Source organism: Onthophagus taurus, chromosome 7 (assembly GCF_036711975.1).
Source record: "Onthophagus taurus isolate NC chromosome 7, IU_Otau_3.0, whole genome shotgun sequence".
Classification (NCBI taxonomy): domain Eukaryota; kingdom Metazoa; phylum Arthropoda; class Insecta; order Coleoptera; family Scarabaeidae; genus Onthophagus; species Onthophagus taurus.
The window spans coordinates 34,550,885-34,573,847 of NC_091972.1; the positions used below are offsets into that span (position 1 = coordinate 34,550,885).

The following is a 22,963-nucleotide window of genomic DNA, read 5'->3' on the forward strand; positions in this document are numbered from 1 at the left end:
CTACACCGCATGAACTTATCAGAAAGAACATCCATACGCGATTTAAAACGAAGCTGCAGCAAAATAGTCTACTGGAATAAAAAATGCGTGAAATATAAATAAGAAATTGAATTAATAGAAGTAAGAAATCATTATTTTGTAAGTGACGAATTTAAAATAAATTTATGTTTTAACAAAAAAATCATTTGTAATCTTTTTACTAATTTCTAAGGATTTTCAAAGGTATGTAGGAAATTTTAAGAATTTCAAGAGTACATTCAAAGCTTTCAAAAAGAATGCAAGAACTTCTAGGACGTTCTACGTATTTTCAGGTATACAAAATGAAAAATGCACGGTTTTCCAACGATTTTCAGAAAATATCTAATGATGGATCACATCTACAATGATCTTCAAAGACGTTCAGGGATTTCTAACGTTTTTCAAAATACCATTTTAGTAGAGAAACATTTTTTCCAAGGTTATTCCAGAAGCTCTAGAAGAAAATATTAACTAACTATGTCTTAAAAGCTAGATTATCACAGAAAGCCCAGCTCAGGTTAAAGACTACCCGTACAAACAATGGGCTTTTGATAGTCGATTATTCGTCGTCACCTCGTTCAGGAGCTAACCTAAGCAAGCCCGTGGGTATGAATTGTGAATGATGAGATGTCCATCCAAATAAAGGAATTACTTGAGAAACTGAGAAGCTTTCACAGAAATCTGTCCAAGGACAATGCCAATACAAGGCAAAATAATAATAAAACGCAACGTACGACACGGAAGAAGTTACAAGTTATAATCGAACTATACGATTCCTTATTGGACGGAGATGCGAATTGACATATCGGGTAGGCGGACCAACCAACCTTGCACCGCGACCCTAAGGATCTATTGTACCCTGATAGATATCGTTATACTTGGAATACAGTACAGTACGTACCCAGGCTATGTACAGGATGTTCAAATTTCGATGGGTTTGCAGGGTATCTCAGTTATTATGAAAGATAGAAAGTTGCGGTTTGCGCGAACCTGAGCTACTTTTTTGTGAAACTTACAATGCCGCAAACCAAATTTTCATAGACCTCTTCGTTTTTGATATACAGGGAGTATTTCAAAATTTACGATTTTCAGACACCCCCGTATCTCGGCTATCCGGAAACTTAGTAAAAAAGTAAAAACGGGTTCTAATAGATTTTTTCACGTAGAATCCAATGATGCACGTAGAATTTTTCTAGACATCACGGTTTTTGAGTTATAAACACAACTTAGGTTTTTTTAAATTGTTGGTGAAGAAATTCCTTTCTCAAAAGAAGTCAAACATCTAGGAGTAATCCTAGACAAAACCTTGTCATGGAATTTATATTTGCAGGGAGTTTTGCACAAAGCTAGACTATCATTGTGGACTTGTCGCAGTCTTTGTGTAAAAAATTGGGATCTTACCTGAAAGACTGTACTGGCTCTATGTGACTGTGGTTAGACCTATAATCACATATGGAGCAGCAGCCTGGTATAGGAAAGTCCGATAGACCTCAGTTATCAGTAAACTTTCACGAATTCAACGAGTAGCTGGATTGGCAATCTCTGGTGCGATAAACACAACGCCAACTCTAGCAATGTAGGTTCTGTTTGGCCTATCTTTTCTGCATTTGTATATAGAGAAAGTAACTAGAACAACCATTTACAGATTTAAGCAATATGCTCGAAACTATTCCGACGTGTCCTACCAATGGGCTGCGGAAGACATTATAAGCACTGATACTGTGCTATCAATGCAGTCACATTTGGCGGCATCACTATCAGTGATTAATGCTCGGTACCAAATTTTCATAGACCTCTTCGTTTTTGATATACAGGGAGAGTATTTCAAAATTTTCGATTTTCAGACACCCCCAGTATCTCGGCTATCCGGAAACTTAGTAAAAAAGTAAAAACGGGTTCTAATAGATTTTTTCACGGAGAATCCAATGGTGTACGTAGAATTTTTCTAGTCATCACGGTTTTTGAGTTATAAACACAACTTAGGTTTATTTAAATGGAACCACCTATATTTTATTTTTTTATTGAACTAGAATTTTTTCAAGCTTTTCAATGATATATAATACTATATACTTACCTTTATAATTAACCTCGAAATTAAAAAAACCACATTTTTTTATAAGTAGGCTATGATAAATTAAGTGATCGCGTTGCTAGGATACCAGAATAAACAAAGAATTTTGAAAATACTATAATATTGATTATTGACTTATTAAAAAAATGTATCTATTAAATTTTGTTTGCTAAAAACGAAAAATTATTAAAAACTAAACATTATGCAAATATGGCTTCAAGTTACAAGAATTGTCAAAGTTGTTACCATTTTGATGCACACATTGTTCACAAAGTTTAGTAATGCGTTTAATTGCATTTAGAATAGTTATGGGATGTTGCTGTAAATGTGAAAAAGCATCAGTTACAGCAATTTTCAATTCCAATTTTGTTCGATTCTGGGTACTATATATCCGATTCTTGATATATCCCCATAAAAAGAAGTCCAAAATAGATAAATCAGGTGATCTTGCTGGCCATCGCGTTGGACCATGTGTGCCTATCCACCTACCAGGAAATTCTGCAGTTAGGTAGCGACTCACTAACTGCGCATTATGAGCGGGAGCTCCGTCCTGCTGAAAATAAATATTATTTAGCCGAATGATCATCCAAAATCTCTGGCAAAGCCTCTTGCAAGATGGCCAAATAGCGATTAGCGCAAAGGTTTCCTTCAAATATTTTGTAAACAATTCGTGGCCCAATAATAAAACATGCCACGCTAAAACCAAATTTTCCTTGACGCTCCCGCTCAATTACAATATGTTGGTTTTCTTGATGCCAATGCCTGTTATTATGACGATTATATACGATATATTTAGATTCCTGTGCTGGTAAAATATGCCTCATCAGACCATATAATAGAGGAACTAAATTCAATATTATTTTGTGCATGGTTCAAATACCAGTTACAGAATTCCAAACGTCGTTCGGCATCTCCCTGGTGTAAGTGGTGAACTATTTGTTCTTTGTAGGGTTTATATTTATACTTTTTTAGAATCGCACATACTGTCGATTTTTTAATTCCAACTTGACATTCAATTTCCCTACATGATGTTTTAGGCGCGGCTTCCACACATCCTAACACGGTAATTTCATTGTTATTCCGATTTTCTTTATTATATTTTTTTGGCTTGGGCATCAAAAAACTTCCACTTTTCTGGATATCTGAAGTGAAACAATCTGCTAATAAAATGTTATTGCTGATAAATGTTGCATTCTACCTATTTATGTATAATTTAGCAGCTTGATTAACATTTTAATTTGCATGAATGTAACATGCTAGCATGTCATATTTTTCATAATTTTCATAGCGCTCCATTTCAAGAAAAAGATATTATAATTAAGTTAAGTTAATTAAGTAACACACGACTTATTGTTAGCACAAAATTCAAAATTAAGTTTGACAGTAATTAACTATGTTTACTTTGTTTATTCCGGTATCCTAGCAACGCGATCACTTAATAGACAACCTAAGCCTTGACGTAACAGAGATGGGCGGAGCTTATATCGACTCCAAACATTTTCATAGCTAAGTGTGTTGCTAACGGCAAATCACCATATGCAATTTTTCAATTAGTGTTAAAATAAAATAAACTAAGTGACTTTTTATGACATTTCAAATGACATTTTTATTACGGTTTATCATTAGCAACTGTGGTTAGCAACGAAATTGTTTGGAGTCGATATAAGCTCCGCCCATCTCTGTGACGTCAGGCTAGGCAGTCTATTTATCATTGCCTACTTATAAAATAATGTATTTTATTCAATTTCGAGGTTAATTATAAAGGTAAGTATAGAGTATTATATATCATTGAAAAGCTTGAAAAAAATCCAGTTCAATAAAAAAATAAAATATAAGTGGTTCCATTTAAATAAACTTAAGTTGTGTTTATAACCCAAAAACCGTGATGACTAGAAAAATTCTACGTGCACCATTGGATTCTCCGTGAAAAAATCTATTAGAACCCGTTTTTACTTTTTTACTTAGTTTCCGGATAGCCGAGATACGGGGGTGTCTGAAAATCGTAAATTTTGAAATACTCCCTGTATATCAAAAACGAAGAGGTCTATGAAAATTTGGTATCGAGCATTAATCACTGATAGTGATGCCGCCAAATCTGACTGCATTAATAGCACGGTATCAGTGCTTATAATGTCTTCCGCAGCCCATTGGTAGGACACGTCGGAACAGTTTCGAGCATATTGCTTAAATCTATAAATGGTTGTTCTAATTACTTTCTCTATATACAAATGCAGAGGAGATAGGCCAAACAGAACCTACATTGCTAGAGTTGGCGTTGTGTTTATTGCACCAGAGATTGCCAATCCAGCTACTCGTTGAATTCGTGAAAGTTTACTGATAACTGAGGTCTATCGGACATTCCTATACCAAGCTGCTGCTCCAAATGTGATTATAGGTCTAACCACAGTCACATAGAGCCAGTACAGTCTTTCAGGGGTAAGACCCCAATTTTTTACACAAAGACTGCGACAAGTCCACAATGATAGTCTAGCTTTGTGCAAAACTCCCTGCAAATATAAATTCCATGACAAGGTTTTGTCTAGGATTACTCCTAGATGTTTGACTTCTTTTGAGAAAGGAATTTCTTCACCTTGGATAGTTGAGCGGATTAGTTCATCCAACTTTCGTTTCCTGGTGAAGGGCACAACAATTGTCTTTTGCGGGTTTATCGAAAGATTTTCTCCCTTACACCAAGCGCAAATGGTATCTAGGGTCCTTGACCTGGAGGACTTTAAATATCCTCGACAAACAGGTTGCGTTGACCATAACGACAATGTCATCAGCGTAAGCTTGTATTTCTACGTAGATACCCTTACCTTGGTCGATTCTACCGGTACATATTTCCAGGCGACACTCGCTCTGAAAATGTTTACCAAAATTGGCAACAACAGTGACCTTCCCTGCTGTAACAAAGCAGGAAAGATGTCTTCTCCAGTCGATTTGAACTGCTTAAACGTTTGAATCGTCTGGTCCATGGATGTGCAAGTGACGACTTTTCTAGCCACACTACAATCCCTATTTGAGAGGCGCTTTGCCTTGCAGGAATAGCCCGCTGTGCAGCCGCGATCAGCCCTCATCATCAAGCTAAAAAATTGTTAAGCTTTTTCTCAAATTGGAGTTCCTGAAAGACCAACATTTTTATAATATGTATGTGTTACACAATTATCTCTTTAAGCATTGCTTCATCAAGATCATTATTAACACAGGTTTTAAGCATTTTTCATTCACTACCAAACATGTGATCACTTTTTTCTAAAAGTTTGTCCTTTTTTTTTTAAATCAATCTACAATGTGTTATTCCAAACTGTTGCAATATTTGTTTCTTTTCTACCTCAGCAATTAATTTTAGTTTCTCATTTATTGTTAAATACTTTAAATGTTAACTAATGTTTTTTATTAACTGTTTTCACAGAAACAACTTCTACCTTAAAAATAATTATTTAATTATCACTGGAATATTTATTTTTGCCAATAATATAATAATGAAAAGATTTAAATATAGATATTTTATAACGTTTTTGATAAAATTTAAATACATTTTTATATTTGGATAGATATATTTAACCATTATCACAAATAATTTCATACATACCAAGAAATAGTAAAAATAAAAAGTTACACTTAAATATGTTAGGTACTTCTTAACAAAATACTTAAAAATAAAAAAAAGGAATAAAAAATAAAAATCTCTAGATACAAAAATAAATATCAGGTAAGATGAAATTAATCATCATATAAACTTAAATTTATATGTATAAGAGAGCTTAACAAACAAAAATAACCTCCACCTATCAAATAAATCAGTCTTCGAGTATTTCCTCCTCATTCCCGTCATGATCAATTCCATTTTGCATTTCCCCCTTTAGTTTTTCAGCAAAACTAGCGTCCGATTCCAATATTTTTTTCAAAAACGATTCACGTTGTTCCGGATTCCATTGAGAAAACCATTCTTTAAACAATTTTACCTTCAAACAAAAAAGTTAATTAACCAATTAAGTAAATTAAAGTGACTCAAAGTGTTAAATGACTCAGCAATAAGAATGAACCATATTTGAATGAGTTAATAACTTACCCTGCATTGGAATAATGACATTGGTTTTTCTTGGCAGTTAATGTTAGCAATATCGTTAGTAATTCCATTAACGTATGGTTTGTTTGTATATTTTTCCGTCATAATAGGTAAAAAATCAGACTTTTGCAGTTCACTCCACTCGTTAAACCATTGCACCAAGTACCTTATCTGGGCATCAACACTGAGCATGGTCATGTTGTCTCTACTGTTGTTAAAATGATTCTAAAGCACTGAAAAATAAATCGCGTATAGCTGAAAACGTACCTCTTTGTTCTGGAGCGTTAAAAATACCATAAGAGAAAGGTTTTAACGCGACAACATGACTTGCAAAGGATCTCCACATTGCAAACGTGAACGCAAAAGAAAATTACCTACTTACGATTTTTCTTTTTTTCGATTCAGATCAATTTTTAGAGTGGAGGTGAATTCTTCGAGACGAAATGGCACTAACGGTAGATACTTTACAGTTACTCCGAGTTCATTATAATATTAGCGAATTTCGATAAAAACTTGTTCGATTCCATGAACCTAAATGACCCCGCTCTACTGTGTTTGCCCTCACTTTTCAAATTAGAGTCCTTGACCTAAGTTGTTTAGATAGGTGTCGGTAATGTAGGTGTTTTAGACAGGTGACAGATAACATAACCAAAAAATTTTATTTTTGACATTTAATATCAAAATAATTTGGATAATATATTTCAAATTAAAGTTTTTCTTTATTAAAGCTCAAAATAAAGTAAGTAAAATTTAATTTGATAATTTTTTTTTGTTTAGGAACGTCACCATAATAAATACAACCTAGATAGCATAACCTTAAAATTCGCATTTTGACATTATCTGTCAGTTGCTCTAACCAAAAAATTTAACGAATTCGAATCTATTTTACATTTTTATTCGGTTTTTAATCAAAATTATTAGTTTCTCAATCAAAGTAAGTAAATTTTATATGCAAACCTTTTTATAATGGGGAAAAAAGTGTTATGTAAGAGGACATAACCTATAATTTTTATTACTAACTTTATTTCTATTTGTTTTAGAATGTCTTTATCCCCGTATTTTAAAACACCCTTCACCGATATCACCGGGGCTATGATCAGTCACCAATGGTATGGGAAATGTGCTAAACGTGAAATGGATATGATTGATTGTTTCGAAGCTTATGGATTGGATAACGCATTGAATAAGTGCCACACTTTAATTGAAGATTTTAAAGCATGCTCTAATAATCAAGCTCAAGTTAAACGTACGTTTGAAATGAGATGGGAGCGTGATCGACAATATTACTCTGGGGAAAGAACTAAAGAAAATCGTTATGCTCCCTCACCCAGACCTGATTCTACAATTTAAAATTCCAGTGGAATTAGTAACTTTATTTTTATTTTGTTTTCTTTGTATAGTTATTGTAATAAAAATAAATAAAGGGTAGTATTAAAAAAACATTTTGTCTGTAAAAAGAAATAATATCAATACATTAATAAACATTCAAAATAATTCTAAAGACATCATCCAATTAACAATTGTGAAAGTAAATTATCCCTCAAGACATGATATATAAACGATTTTGATCCATCATTGGTATTTACCTATAAGCTGATGATCTCTAAATATGAAAATGTTTAAGTTCAATCATGTTCCTACCTAAATAGATTATAACTTAAAAACTAAAGATGATAGAAAAAAATGTTTCAAATGAAAAACATTCTAAATTAATCCAAAAATAATAATCCATAAACGGTTTTACTTCATCCCTGATGATTATTTCTATACAGGTGCTTCAAAAAACCGCAGACAGACTTCTAGAGTAGATAATACATGAAAAATTAAGATGAATAGTCTTAATATACATGGAGTCGCAAACGCCTCGTTGGCGAGATATAGTGGATCAAAGTTTCTTTAAAATTAAACATTATCTGCAATAAAAAGTACTTTTTTAAAAATATTGCTCTCACGCCTGTAAAGTGATCAATTATCTATCAATTGGTCTCTTACAAAACTTTGATCAAAGCAATAGTTTTTACGAAACATACGTTTGCAGAAAATTTGTTAATTCAATCAAAAACTGTTCCTTTAATAAAAGTTTTGTAAGAGACCAATTGATAGATAATTGATCACTTTACACGAAAATACTGTACGTTTGACAAAATTAGCAGTGGAGTTGAAAATATTTTTAAAAAAGGGCTTTTTATTGATAATGTTTAATTTTCAAGAAACTTTGAACCGCTATATTTCGTTAAGGAGGCATTTGCGACCCCATGTATATTAAGACTTTTCATCTTAATTTTTGATGTATTATCTGCCCTAGAAGTCTGTCGGCGGTTTTTTGAATCATCCTGTATAACAGACATATCTCGAAGATTTCCATCATGATAACGGCAATTTAATTAATTATTATTTAAATAACCCTAAGGCAACCACAAACAAGTTAGTTTTTCATCAAGTTACTGAGTATGAGATCTTCACGATTTTTGAATCAATCAAGAGCAACTCTGCTGGTAAATGCTGTAAATATATAACTCTGCTGTAAATAAGCACATGATTTCATTATGACCTGAATATAATTATGAACCTGATGATAGTTTTACGAAAACCAAACGTGGGAGAAAATTTCTAGTTGTGTCATGACATTTTTCATAAAAAGTTGCCTTAAGATTGTTTTTTCAGATTCATGAAAAAACGAAAAATAAAGGAGTTAAAGGCAAAAAACGAAAAAGTCATGTTTTTGTTTTTCGGCCATATTTTAAAAACTAAAACGGCTAGATCCAAAAACTTTGTTGAAAAACGATGAGCTCTAAGATACGCAACTTTGCCCCCATTTAACCATTTCTGTATCTCTTATAGTTTCTGAGATCCCCATGGTGGGGGTCGAATTTGAATTACCCTGTATATTTTTTTATATGTTTTTTTTTACGTTTGAAGGATTAGGTGGAAGATCAGTCTTCTGGCTGAATCTCGCCCTTCGTCGATTATGTAACTCTAATTGTGTTTGGTTTAGAAATAAAGACCTTTATTATTATTATTATTTATAAGAGACAAATCACCAAGATTTCCAAATTTAACGATTTTGAAACCACAATAAGACATAAATCTAAAACTGAAACTGCTGGAACGTATTGTTAGAGCTAATAAGCCTTTAAATTAACCTTAAAGATGATGCATATAAGATTTTGATCCATCATTGGTATCCATCAGCTTATAAGTCTCTAAATATGAATATGTTTAAGTTCAATCATTCAATCATGTTCCTACCTAAATAGGTTATAACTTAAAAACCAAAGATGATAAAAAAAAATTTCAAATGAAAAGCATTCTAAGTTAATCCAAAAATAATAATCCATAAACGGTTTTACTTCATCCTTGATGATTATTCCTTTATAAGAGACAAAATACAAAAGCTTCCAAATTTAACGATTTTAAAATCAGAATAAGATATAATTCTTAAACTGAAACTGCTAGAACGTATTGTTACAGTTAATAAGCATTGAAATTAACCTTAAAGGCATGAAGCATAAACGATTTTGATCCATCATTGGTATTCATCAGCTTATAGATCTCAAAATATGAAAATGCTTAAGTTCAATCATGTTCCTGCCTAAATAGGTTATAACTTAAAAACTAAAGATGATTGAAAAAAGTGTTTCAGATGAAAAACATTCTAAATTAAACCAAAAATAATAATCCATAAACGGTTTTACTTCATCCTTGATGATTATTCATTTATAAGAGACAAATCACCAAGATTTCCAAATTTAACGATTTTGAAATGAAAATAAGATATAAATCCAAAACTGAAATTACTGGAATGTATTTTTTCAGCTAATAAGAATTGAAATTAACCTTAAAACCCCACACCCAGACTTGATTCTACGATTTAAAATTCCAGTAGAATTAGTAACTTTATTTTTATTTTGTTTTCTTTGTGTTGTTATTGTAATAAAAATAAATAAAGGGTAGTATTAAAATTAAATGGGTTTAAATTAAATTCCCATTAAGATTCTTGTTTTATTTGTTTATTATTTGCGAATTATCTTAATTTGGTTTTAATCTTATTTAAAAGTGAATATATTATTCGTATATTACAAATTTGTTTTTGCAATTTCGTTCAGTTTCAATTAAGATGTCCGAGAAACAAGAAAAATTTAAAGGTGATTGTTGCGGTGATCCATGGCCTCAGCTAATGATGGCTTGTGCAAGAGTCGTTGAAATATACTCAAGACTTTTCGATAAACCTGATTTATTGAAGATATCAAAGTGTTTAAAAAGCGTTTGTAAAACTTGTATGTGCAAAAATAAGCATAAAGAATTAAATTTATTGAAACGAAGAGATTCGGAAGAGATTGAAGGAAAAGATGCTCAAAAATTATTGGGATATGGTTTTATTCCGGATGGTTTAACAACTTTATTAGAAGCAGAAAGTTTTTATTCGCAATTCGAAGAAGATATAATCCCAAAAATAGGTACAAAAGGTGAAAAAGTAAGAAAAGAGAAATTGTTAAAACAAAATCCATTACAAGACGACAGTTTGGATAATTGCAAATTTCTCGATTCTTCTGGAAAAGAATCCTTCGAAGAATTTATAAAAACCCGCAACGATTTTATCTCCGAAAAAGGTCTCGTTAAATACGCCCATAATAGCACAAAGAATTGCGTTGAATGCAAAAAAGTTATTCAAGCCAAAACTTTTTTTATAATCTCACCACACTTAAAAAATTCTTTTTGGCACCCAAACTGTTTTAAATGTACCGAATGTAAGGAGTTTCTACAAGATTTAAAACATTGCGTCCACGAAGATTCTTTATTTTGTAATCGACATTACGGCGAAAAATTACGACCAAGATGCTCCACTTGTGATGAATTAATTTTTAATCAAACTTGTACGCGAGCTTTGGGAAGAAAATGGCATACAGATCATTTTTGGTGTAACGAATGCCATTGTATATTAACTGGAAAACAATACACCCGACACGAAGATAAACCTTATTGTTTAAAATGTTACGAATCGACATTCGCCCAATCATGCAAAAAATGTGAGAAATCTATTGGGACAAACGCGAAATATTTAATTTATAAAAAAAATCATTGGCACGAAACTTGCTTTACTTGCAAATTTTGCCAAAAATCTTTGGTTAATCAAAAATTTATTACAAAAGAGGATGATATTTATTGCGAAAGATGTCACGAAGAAAAATTAGCTCCTCGTTGTAATTCTTGTTATAAAACGTTCAAATTTGGCACGAACACCGTCGAATACAAGAACAAACAATTTCATGAGCAGTGTTTTATTTGTAATGAATGTCAAGCGCCTATCGGAGGAAAAAAATTTGCCAATAAACTCGATAAAATATTTTGTGATGATTGTTACCAAGAAAAATTTGGAACTAAATGTACTAAATGTAATAAAGTTATTATCAAGGGAGGAGTTACTTATAAAAATCAACCCTGGCATACTGAATGTTTTAACTGTACAAATTGTCCTACTTTACTCTCCGGAGTCACGTTTACAAGTCGCGATGAGAAACCTTATTGCGCGAAATGTTTTGGAAAATTGTTTGCGAAAAAGTGTTTTGGATGTAGAGAGCCAATTAATGGCGATGGGATTAAATATATTAATTATGATAACCATCATTGGCATGATAACTGTTTCTTTTGTGCTATTTGCCGATGTGGACTTGGAGGAAAAGGATTTATTATGGAGAAAGACGAAATTTTATGTCCTAATTGTGCTAAAGGAAAATTCAAATCCTGTTAAATCTTAATATGTTTTTGTAGTTTTAGATAGTATTTTAAGATATATTTTATTATTTATATTTTAAGAAATACAAAAATAAATTCATCAATTTGTTATCAAGACGATTTTAATGAAGCATAAAAAAATTTTGAGCAAATAAATTATTTAATAAATAAACATAATAAATAATAATCTACATATCTTGTTGGTTTGATTACCGATCACCTAACACATTAGGCTTCGAATATTTGGTCCCCATTTCCAGCTTGATCATTCCGAATTAACACCCCAGCCTTGAATTTGTCAGTCGATTTAACATCCGATCCCAACGAAGTTTTCTCAATAAATTCGAGTTCTGAATTCCATTCAAAACCCTGTACTTTAAACCATTTTGTCTGCAAAAAGAAATATCAATTCATTAATAACCATTTAAACTAATCCTAAAGACATGATCGAATTAACGATTGTGAAAGTATTTGTTCAGCTAATAAGCATTTAAATTAACCCTAAAGGCATGATGCATAAAAGATATTGATCGATCGTTGGTATTCATCAGCTTATAGGTCTCTAAATATGAAAATGTTGAAGTGTAATCATTTTCCTACCTAAATAGGTTATAACTAAAAAACCAAACATGATGGAAAGAAATACTTCAGATTAAAAACATTCTCAATTAATCCAAAAATAATAATCCATAAACGGTTTTACCTCATCCTTGATGATTATTCACTTATAAGACATACAACACAAAGGTTTCCAAATTAAACGATTTTGAAATCAAAATAAGATATAAATCCAATGCTGAAATTGCTGAAATGTATTGTTTCAGCTAATAAGCACTAAAATTAACCTTAAAGGCATGATGCATAAAAGATTTTGATCCATCATTGGTATTCATCAGCTTATAGGTCTCTAAATACGCAAATGTTTAAATTCAGTCATGTATCTACCTAAATAGGTTATAACTTCAAAACTAAAGATTATAGAAAGAAATGTTTCAGATGAAAAACATTCTAAATTAATCCAGAAATAATAATTCATAAACGGTTTTACATCATCCTTGATGATTATTCATTTATAAGAAACAAATCACCACGATTTCCAAATTTAACGATTTTGAAATCAAAATACGACATAAACCTAAAATTGAAATTGCTGGAATGTATTGTTTCAGTCAATAAGCATTTAAATTAACCTTAAAGGCATGATGCATAAAAGATTTTGATCCATCATTGGTATTCATCAGCTTATAGGTCTCTAAATATGAAAATGTTTAAGTTCAATCATTTTCCTACCTAAATTGGTTATAACTTAAAAACTAAAGATGATAGAAAAAAATGTTTCAGATGAAAAACATTCTAAATTAATCCAGAAATAATAATTCATAAACAGTTTTACTTCATCCTTGATGATTATTCATTTATAAGAGACACATCATGAAGATTTCGAAAATTAACGATTTTGAAATCAAAATAAGATATAAATCTAAAACTGAAACTGCTGGAACGTTTTGCTTCAGCTAGTAAGCATTTAAATTAACTTTAAAGGTATGATGTATAAAAGATTTTGATCCATCAGCTTACAGGTCTCTAAATATGAAAATGTTTAAGTTCAATCAAGTTCCTACCTAAATAGGTTATAACTTAAAAACTAAAGATGATAGAAGAAAATGTTTCAGATGAAAAACATTCTATATTAATCCAAAAATAATAATCCATAAACGGTTTTACTTCATCCTTGATGATTATTCATTTATAAGAGACAAATCACCACGATTTCCAAATTTAACGATTTTGAAATCAAAATAAGACATAAACCTAAAATTGAAATTGCTAGAATGTATTGTTTCAGTTAATAAGCATTTAAATTAACCCTAAAGGCATGATGCATAAAAGATATTGATCCATCATTGGTATTCATCAGCTTATAGGTCTCTAAATATGAAAATGTTTAAGTTCAATCATTTTCACTAACTAAATTGGTTATAACTTAAAAACTAAAAATGATAGAAGAAAATGTTTCAGATGAAAAACATTCTAAATTAATCCAGAAATAATAATTCATAAACGGTTTTACTTCATCCTTGATGATTATTCATTTATAAGAGACACATCATGAAGATTTCCAAAATTAACGATTTTGAAATCAAAATAAGATATAAATCTAAAACTGAAACTGCTGGAACGTTTTGCTTCAGCTTAGCATTTTTTGCTTAAGCATTTAAATTAACTTTAAAGGTATGATGTATAAAAGATTTTGATCCATCAGCTTATAGGTCTCTAAATATGAAAATGTTTAAGTTCAATCAATTTCCTACCTAAATAGGTTATAACTTAAAAACTAAAGATGATAGAAGAAAATGTTTCAGATGAAAAACATTCTATATTAATCCAAAAATAATAATCCATAAACGGTTTTACTTCATCCTTGATGATTATTCATTTATAAGAGACACATCACGAAGATTTTCAAAATTAATGATTTTGAAATCAAAATAAAATATAAATCTAAAATTGAAAATGGTGGAATGTATTGTTTCAGCTAATAAGCATTGAAATTAACTTTAAAGGCATAATGCATAAAAGATATTGATCGACCATTGGTATTCATCAGCTTATAGGTCTCTAAATATGAAAATGTTGAAGTATAATCATTTTCCTACCTAAATAGGTTATAACTAAAAAACCAAAGATGATGGAAAGAAATACTTCAGATTAAAAACATTCTCAATTAATCCAAAAATAATAATCCATAAACGGTTTTACCTCATCCTTGATGATTATTCATTTATAAGACATACAACACGAAGGTTTCCAAATTAAACGATTTTGAAATCAAAATAAGATATAAATCCAAAACTGAAATTGCTGGAATGTATTGTTTCAGCTAATAAGCACTAAAATTAACCTTAAAGGAATGATGCATAAAAGATTTTGATCTATCATTGGTATTCATCAGCTTATAGGTCTCTAAATACGCAAATGTTTAAATTCAGTCATGTATCTACCTAAATAGGTTATAACTTAAAAACTAAAGATGATAGAAAAAAATGTTTCAGATGAAAAACATTCTAAATTAATCCAGAAATAATAATTCATAAACGGTTTTACTTCATCCTTGATGATTATTAATTTATAAGAGACAAATCACCACGATTTCCAAATTTAACGATTTTGAAATCAAAATACGACATAAACCTAAAATTGAAATTGCTGGAATGTATTGTTTCAGTCAATAAGCATTTAAATTAACCGTAAAGGCATGATGCATAAAAGATATTGATCCATCATTGGTATTCATCAGCTTATAGGTCTCTAAATATGAAAATGTTTAAGTTCAATCATTTTCCTACCTAAATAGGTTATAACTTAAAAACTAAAGATGATAGAAGAAAATGTTTCAGATGAAAAACATTCTCAATTAATCCAAAAATAATAATCCATAAACGGTTTTACTTCATCCTTGATGATTATTCATTTATAAGACATACAACACAAAGGTTTCCAAATTAAACGATTTTGAAACCAAAATAAGATATAAATCCAAAACTGAAATTGCTGGAATGTATTGTTTCAGCTAATAAGCACTAAAATTAACCTTAAAGATATGATGCATAAAAGATTTTGATCCATCATTGGTATTCATCAGCTTATAGGTCTCTAAATACGCAAATGTTTAAATTCAGTCATGTATCTACCTAAATAGGTTTTAACTTCAAAACTAAAGATTATAGAAAGAAATGTTTCAGATGAAAAACATTCTTAATTAATCCAGAAATAATAATTCATAAACGGTTTTACTTCATCCTTGATGATTATTCATTTATAAGAGACAAATCACCACGATTTCCAAATTTAACGATTTTGAAATCAAAATAAGATATAAATCTAAATCTGAAACTGCTGGAACGTTTTGCTTCAGCTAGTAAGCATTTAAATTAACTTTAAAGGTATGATGTATAAAAGATTTTGATCCATCAGCTTATAGGTCTCTAAATATGAAAAGGTTTAAGTTCAATCAAGTTCCTACCTAAATAGGTTATAACTTAAAAATTAAAGATGATAAAAAAAAATGTTTCAGATGAAAAACTTTCTAAATTAATCCAGAAATAATAATTCATAAACGGTTTTACTTCATTCTTGATGATTATTCATTTATAAGAGACAAATCACCACGATTGCCAAATTTAACGATTTTGAAATCAAAATACGACATAAACCTAAAATTGAAATTGCTGGAATGTATTGTTTCAGTCAATAAGCATTTAAATTAACCTTAAAGGCATGATGCATAAATGATTTTGATCCATCATTGGTATTCATCAGCTTATAGGTCTCTAAATATGAAAATGTTTAAGTTCAATCATTTTCCTACCTAAATTGGTTATAAGTTATAACTAAAAAACTAAAGATGATAGAAAAAAATGTTTCAGATGAAAAACATTCTAAATGAATCCAGAAATAATAATTCATAAACGGTTTTACTTCATCCTTGATGATTATTCATTTATAAGAGACAAATCACCACGATTGCCAAATTTAACGATTTTGAAATCAAAATACGACATAAAACTAAAATTGAAATTGCTGGAATGTATTGTTTCAGTCAATAAGCATTTAAATTAACCATAAAGGCATGTAACAAACCGCATTTTGGGATTCGAAAGCGATTAAAAAAAAATAATAAAACGCAATACAGGCAGAACTTTGTAATTTAATTACGAAGTTGCGTCTTGAGAACCGAGGGTCCAGACTAAATACTACGTAGGCGGTTCTGGCAGGAATGTGCCGAGGTGGCAGTTAGAGTAGATGGAGCAGGGAAGAAATGAAGAAAAAATCGGGGAGTCGGTTACGGGATTGGAACAGAAAAGCATCGGGCGAAACCGGGAAATTAAAGTTTTTGTTGTGTTTTTAAATTCGAGTCGTGCGATTTGAACTTATAGCAATTTAGTTATAAAATTCGTTGAATTGGATTCTCTTTCTTCGATGAATATTTTACTTTAACAAACGGGTAAGCGTTATTAAAATCTTAAACTTCCGATTTCTCATTGAACCTGCTAACCACCTCGGCAAATTTCGTAATGATGTTGTTGAATAGCTTATGTCATGTAATTTTTACTTTTTAAAACCTTTGTCAGTTGTTTTTTTTTATATATAATATAATACGTTCTTGTTCAAAAATAAAGCAAACTTATTCTTTAGCAGTGAAATTTCGTTTTCTTTCAATCTATTTTTATTCTTAATTTCAAATTACTGCCGTTTGCTTTCAAGTGAACGAATGCAGTGTGCCAAACCCTAACTCAGTCATTGCTAGCTATCAAGAAAACGGTAGTGCGTGGACAGTTGGGTACGCGAGCCGCTCCGTGGACCTAGCTAGGAAACCCACTACGGGAAACGAGAAGTTCTCGAGAGCTAGTTTGTGACAAACTGGTGTCAGGTGTGGGGTTGGCACAATTTGATGTAAAAGTAGAAATAAAATCTAATTGTTATTTTTTTATTTTGTTTTTGTTACTATTTCGTGTTTCAAAATTTAAAGATTTCGAGTTAATTTTCTTTAATGTTTTGTCAATCATTCTTTTGTTTGTACGTATAAAGTAATAAATTTTGTCGTGCAGGGGTTAGTAGGTGAATATTTTGTGACTATCATTAAAAATAATAAAAATCTTAATCACTATGAACGCCGATGATAACGTAGCAGAAATTCCGGGCGAAGCTGAAGGTTCTATTCTAACAACACCAATGATGGTTACACCGATTTCTTTAGGAATGTTAGCAGGAACGGTAGAATCTTTTTCAGGTCGAGAAAATGTTAAACTGTATTTTGAAAGGTTAGAGCAACGTGCGATCTTAGATAATTGGAATGAAACACAAATGCTTCATATTGTTAGGTATCGATTGAGTGGAGAGGCTTATAAATTTTATAAGGCGGAAACAAACTTACAGAGTAATCAGGTCACATATGTAGAATTACGGGAAAAATTAATTAAAAAGTTTACCCCGCGAAAATTACCGGGAGAAGCACTAGGGAAATTAATGCGCGCGTTCCAAAAACACGATGAATCCGTGTCGTCTTACGTAACCAGTATAAAGTCTATCGCGAATGAGATTATCGAGGAGGACAAAGCGAAAGTAACAGCAGCAGAATTACCGGGAGTTATTATAAAAATTAATGAATTAGCACTAAGTCAATTTAAAGTGGGAATGAAACGTGAATTAAGCCAAATGGTAGGAACGTTACTTATGCGTGAAACGGATTTAACTCTAGATAAAGCGGAAGAGATCGCATCATTTGAAGAATTAAATCAGGCTACAAACCGAAATCGTCCAAATCGAATTAATATAGGAGCGGTGGATACGACTACTAGATTATGTTACAGATGCGGAAAGTCAGGTCATTTTGCGAAATTTTGTAATGCACAGACAACCGTGTTTAATTGTTATAATTGCGGGAAACCCGGTCATATTAGTAAACAATGTAGGTTACCTTCAAATAAAATGCAACCGAACTACGACCAAAGGCGTGACCTCCCACGCCGTGTTAGTTTTCAAGAGGGTCATTCATCCGATAAGGTAAACAACCGCGACCGAAGAAATTTTTATTACCAACAGCGAGATTATCAAAACGAACCGCGACGTAATGTAAACGATAACAATTATACGGGCCGACAATCGCCCCCGCAGGTTACTAGATCACCGCAAATTCCCGCAAATAACAGGTACAATGAGACGAACTCTTTAAACGCATATCGTCCTGCGGTGAATACCCGAACCGCAGGAGACTCGAATTAAAGGGTTACGATAGGTCAATAAAGTCTGTCGAAAATTATGACCCAACTGTAAATAAGATTATACCGCATATGAGACTCATTTTTGAAACACCTTTTTCTATTAAATTGTTCAATAAAAACAAACCAATAACGATGTTAGTAGACACCGGTTCTCCTGTTACGATAATTAAACATTCTTGTGTAATTTCGGAAGCAATTAAACCTATGTCGGGAGATTTTAGTATTTCGGGAATAACGGGACACGGAATTGACATGCTAGGTACGACTGAGTTAAATTTTTCATTGGGGAATGAATCGAATTTAGGAGATTTCTCGTGCTATGTATGTTTGGACAATTTGCCTTTAACCACAGATGGAGTATTGGGACGCGATTTTATGGAATTTCACAATGTAATTATTGATTTTAGTAAAGGTAGCCTAAATGTAGGAGGTATCGATGTTAGATTTTCAAGTATCATGAACGTCAATTTGGGGTCGCAGCGTATTGTGTCTACAGATTCCCTTGAATGTAGAGAATCCACCACATCAGGTTTAGGTGTAGGTCAGGTAGATAATTTGGAACTCGCGAATGATTATGTATCAGAATTATCAACGGAAATAAATTTAATCGAACCGCAAGTAACGAGGACGGAGTATCTAATAAAGAAACGTGAAGTCGAAGAAAAGTACGTAACCGAGGAGACGAATCAACGAACGAGGTTTATGCCACTCGAGGTAAATGTTTTGGTAGAAGAGTTTGGGGAGTTAAGTTCAGATAGCAACGATGACTATGAAACCGGGTATCGCCGAATGATCGATGTAAATGTGGACAGGGATTGTCACGATAGAAGAATAGAAGAAGAAGAAAAAAAAACAGAGAAATTAAAGACTAAAGAAAGTCAAAGGGAGAGCCGAGAAGGCGAAAGTCAAGAAGACCCCAGCGGAAGTAGTGGATTAGTGACGCAGAAGTCACGAATTGTTGCAGAAAATAATGAGTTAAGGGAATGCGAAAATGAAGAAGAAATTAAGGATGAAACTGATATGAAAGATACGGAAGAAAACGAAATAAACAATGATAAAAACTGTCAATGTAATCCTGTTATCACCGTTGAAGAAGATATCGTTGAACCGTTTACAGAGAAGGTGTTAGCGGTTGACGTGCGTAATAATAATAAAAAGAACGACATTGTAATTGAATCAAGTAAAACGCCCTTTCATCCAAATATATTAATAGGAAGATGTGCTGTTCCAAGAGGGGAAAAACCACGAGTATTGGTTGCAAACATAGGAGAAGAATCAATAACGATTCCAAAGCATACAGAGATAGCTAGAGCGTATAGTTGTATAATACCGAATAAGAAGGTTAATCCAGAAGTAAAAAGCGAGATGGTTGCAATGATAAGAGAAAACGAAGAGACATCAACATTTTTGGAATCGATCTCATTGGTCCACCTATCAGAAACAGACAAAGAGAAAGTTGAAAAATTGTTACTAGATTATCGAGATATTTTCGACAATGGTGACGAAAGTTTTACGAAAACTCACAAGGTCAAACATCAAATTATTACTGAGAATGTACCACCAATTAGTAAACGTCCATATAGAGTACCAGTTCATCAACGAGAGTTCTTGCAGGAAGAAATAGATAAGCTGTTAAAGAAAAATATTATTAAACCATCTCATTCACCCTGGTCGGCGCCGGTTGTAATCGTTAACCGGCAGATGTCAGACGGATCGATAAAACCCCGAGTATGTATAGATTACCGAGGACTCAACGCGGTAACTAAGAAAGATGTGTACCCGTTGCCGAATCTGCAAGAGACAGTAGATGTGTTAGGGAAGACTAATCTGTTTAGCGTGTTTGATGTAGCGTCGGCGTACCATCAAATAGAAGTGGAGAAGAATGACCGAGAAAAAACAGCTTTCTCCACGCCGTTCGGGCACTATGAGAGCAACCGAATGATGTTTGGGCTAGTAAATGCCCCCGCGACGTTTCAGCGCTTCATGAATTTTACATTTTCGGGATTATTAGGTACTCATTGCCTCGTCTATTTAGATGATATAATAATTTTCAATGGAACGGGTGTCGACGATCATTTGAACAAACTACAAACTATTTTTGATAGAATCCGAGATGCAGGACTAAAACTTAAGATGGAGAAAAGCCAGATCGCGGTCCCAAAGGTGTCTTATCTTGGTCACATAATATCTGCCCAAGGCGTTCAACCGGATCCGGGAAAAATCAATTCGATACAGAATTTCCCCGTTCCAAAAAACGTTAGGAATTGTAGAGAATTTTTGGGGCTGGTGGGATGGTATAGGAAATTTATACCGGACTTTACCCGATTAGCGGCCCCAATTACGAAGTTAACGCGCAAAGATGTCGCGTTTAAATTCGAAAAAGAGCAATTGGAAGCGGTGGAAAGCTTAAAGGCCGCGATAACATCAGAATCGGTATTAATTTTCCCAGATTTCAATGAGCCTTTCATCTTGGCTACAGACGCGAGTAACACAGGATTAGGTGCTATACTTAGTCAGGTGAGAGAGGGAAATGAACGCCCTGTGGCTTTCGCTAGTAGAGGACTAAAGAAGGCTGAGCTAAACTATTCGACTACCGAAAAAGAGTGTCTTGCTGTCATATTTGGGATAAAGCAATTTCGGTGCTACTTATATGGACGCCGTTTCACTATCATAACAGACCACAGACCATTGAAATGGTTGATGAATATCAAAGACCCGAGCTCGAGACTAGCACGATGGGCTTTAATGCTAATGGAGTATGACTTCGAGATTATCCACAGACCGGGCCGAAAGCATGGAAACGTGGATGCTCTCAGCCGAAACAGTATAGTTTCCCTAATCCGAAAGGATGAGAAAGATAAGTTATGCATTAATGAAGTAGAGGGAAATTTGTTTGATGCTCCCCAAGGTTGGGTATTAGCTCATTGCGTTTCGGCTGATTTTGCGATGGGAGCTGGTATTGCAAAGGAATTTAAAAAGCGATTTGGCTCCGTTGAAAAATTAAGATCCGAGGAGAAAGGAGTTGGTGACATAGTACCGCAAATAGCGGAGAAACGAAAAATATACCATTTAATTACAAAGGACGAATACTACCATAAACCAACGTACCACATGTTGAGACAGTGTCTAGAAACGTTACGGGAGGAAATGAATAAATCTGGGGAGAGATATTTGGCAATACCCAGAATAGGATGTGGTCTCGATAAACTAAAGTGGAGCCTAGTTAAAGAAGAATTAAGAGAATGTTTTGAGGGAACGAATACCATGATAATGGTATATAAATTACCTTTTGTTAAAAACAAAACACTATGTAAAATACAGGAAAATATAGCAACGCCAGTTTGGGATAAAAATGTTATTTTGAAAGAACAAGATAAGGACGAGTTTTGCATTGAAATACGGGATTCTCTTTCATCAAACAAAGATCTTAGGGATAGTTATTTCATAGATAATGATAAGCTCTTATTTAAAACTGATGAGTTAGGAAAAGAAGTACTAGTGTTGCCGAAATCATTTGTGCAGAAGGCTTTGCATGATTACCACGATTTACCATTTGCAGGTCATGGCGGTCAAGCGAAAACATTAGCTTTACTTAAGGATAGGGTATTTTGGCCGTCTATGACACGTGATGTTAAAAAGTATTGTTCGAATTGTGAGTCATGCAATAGACGTAAAACTTCCCCCCATATGTCTAGAGCACCCTTGCAAAAATTTACAACTGTTCGAAAGCCATTCGAAAGAAGTTCAATGGACATAGTGGGTCCGTTACCAACAACATACAAAGGAAACAAGTATATACTTACGTTCCAGGACTATTTCACCAAATATTTAGAGGCAGTAGCCTTACCTGATCAGAAGGCTGATACTGTGGCTCGAGCTTTTGTAACGCAAATAGTAAGTCGCCACGGTACTCCTCTGCAGTTGCTCACCGATCAGGGTACAAATTTTGTGTCGTCACTCATGAAGGAAATTTGTAAGCTATTAAATATCGACAAAATACAAACCACACCGTATCATCCCGAGTGCAATGGTCTTATCGAGAGAAGTCATCGGGTGATCAAGGACGTACTATCTCACTATGTTAAAAAGGACCAAAGAACCTGGGATGAATGGCTACCCTATGTTCTTCTGGCGTACAGATCAACGGTGCATAGTAGTACGGGCTATACCCCCCACTTTTTGTTATACGGCAGGGAAATGGAATTACCAGTGGATGTTTTTCTCCGACCCTCCAGGTGTAAGTACGACTGTGATGAGAACTATGTGACGGAATTGGCAGCGCGAATGAAC

General features: G+C 32.8%; 3 protein-coding genes and 1 pseudogene across 9 annotated transcripts in view; 2 read left to right on the top strand and 2 right to left on the bottom strand.

Annotated features, from left to right (window-relative positions):
* Positions 1-5,626: 5,626 nt before the first annotated feature.
* Positions 5,627-6,633, bottom strand: LOC111417559 (uncharacterized protein C14orf119). Of its 4 annotated transcripts, none has more exons than XM_023049876.2 (3): positions 6,541-6,633; positions 6,162-6,391; positions 5,627-6,054 (listed from the first exon to the last, which is right to left on the bottom strand). In XM_023049876.2, exons 2-3 carry the CDS (start codon positions 6,354-6,356, stop codon positions 5,890-5,892), a joined length of 360 nt encoding a protein of 119 aa, XP_022905644.1. In that variant the 5' UTR covers positions 6,357-6,391; positions 6,541-6,633; the 3' UTR covers positions 5,627-5,889. The 4 variants fall into 4 exon arrangements, with proteins under 4 accessions (XP_022905644.1, XP_022905645.1, XP_022905646.1 ...); XM_023049877.2 differs by having other exon boundaries at positions 6,537-6,629; XM_023049878.2 differs by having other exon boundaries at positions 6,533-6,624.
* LOC111417560 (NADH dehydrogenase (ubiquinone) 15 kDa subunit) lies at positions 6,522-7,600 on the top strand. 4 transcript variants are annotated; one of them, XM_071197378.1, is made up of 2 exons: positions 6,522-6,613; positions 7,199-7,600. In XM_071197378.1, exon 2 carries the CDS (start codon positions 7,200-7,202, stop codon positions 7,506-7,508), a length of 309 nt encoding a protein of 102 aa, XP_071053479.1. In that variant the 5' UTR covers positions 6,522-6,613; position 7,199; the 3' UTR covers positions 7,509-7,600. The 4 variants fall into 4 exon arrangements, with proteins under 4 accessions (XP_071053479.1, XP_071053478.1, XP_071053477.1 ...); XM_071197377.1 differs by lacking the exon at positions 6,522-6,613 and adding an exon at positions 6,801-6,897; XM_071197376.1 differs by lacking the exon at positions 6,522-6,613 and adding an exon at positions 6,941-7,092.
* A 2,675-nt stretch (positions 7,601-10,275) lies between these two features.
* LOC111417558 (four and a half LIM domains protein 2 pseudogene) lies at positions 10,276-11,907 on the top strand (annotated as a pseudogene).
* Positions 11,908-11,914: 7 nt separating this feature from the next.
* LOC111417557 (wunen) overlaps positions 11,915-22,963 on the bottom strand; it is a 66,762-nt gene continuing 55,713 nt past the window's right edge. The window contains exon 6 of the mRNA XM_071197318.1: positions 11,915-12,281. Within this exon, the coding sequence (XP_071053419.1) occupies positions 12,120-12,281 (162 nt within the window). The 3' untranslated portion in view covers positions 11,915-12,119. The remainder of the gene's footprint in view (positions 12,282-22,963) is intronic.

What these genes read in the sequence shown, in the direction of transcription:
- LOC111417560 (XM_071197378.1), top strand. Translation starts at nt 7,200, where the DNA reads ATGTCTTTATCCCCGTATTTTAAAACACCCTTCACCGATATCACCGGG.
- LOC111417559 (XM_023049876.2), bottom strand. Translation starts at nt 6,356, where the DNA reads ATGACCATGCTCAGTGTTGATGCCCAGATAAGGTACTTGGTGCAATGG. An exon ending in TGTCATTATTCCAATGCAGG is followed by an intron (nt 6,055 to 6,161) that starts GTAAGTTATTAA and finishes TTTTGTTTGAAG; the next exon opens with GTAAAATTGTTTAAAGAATG.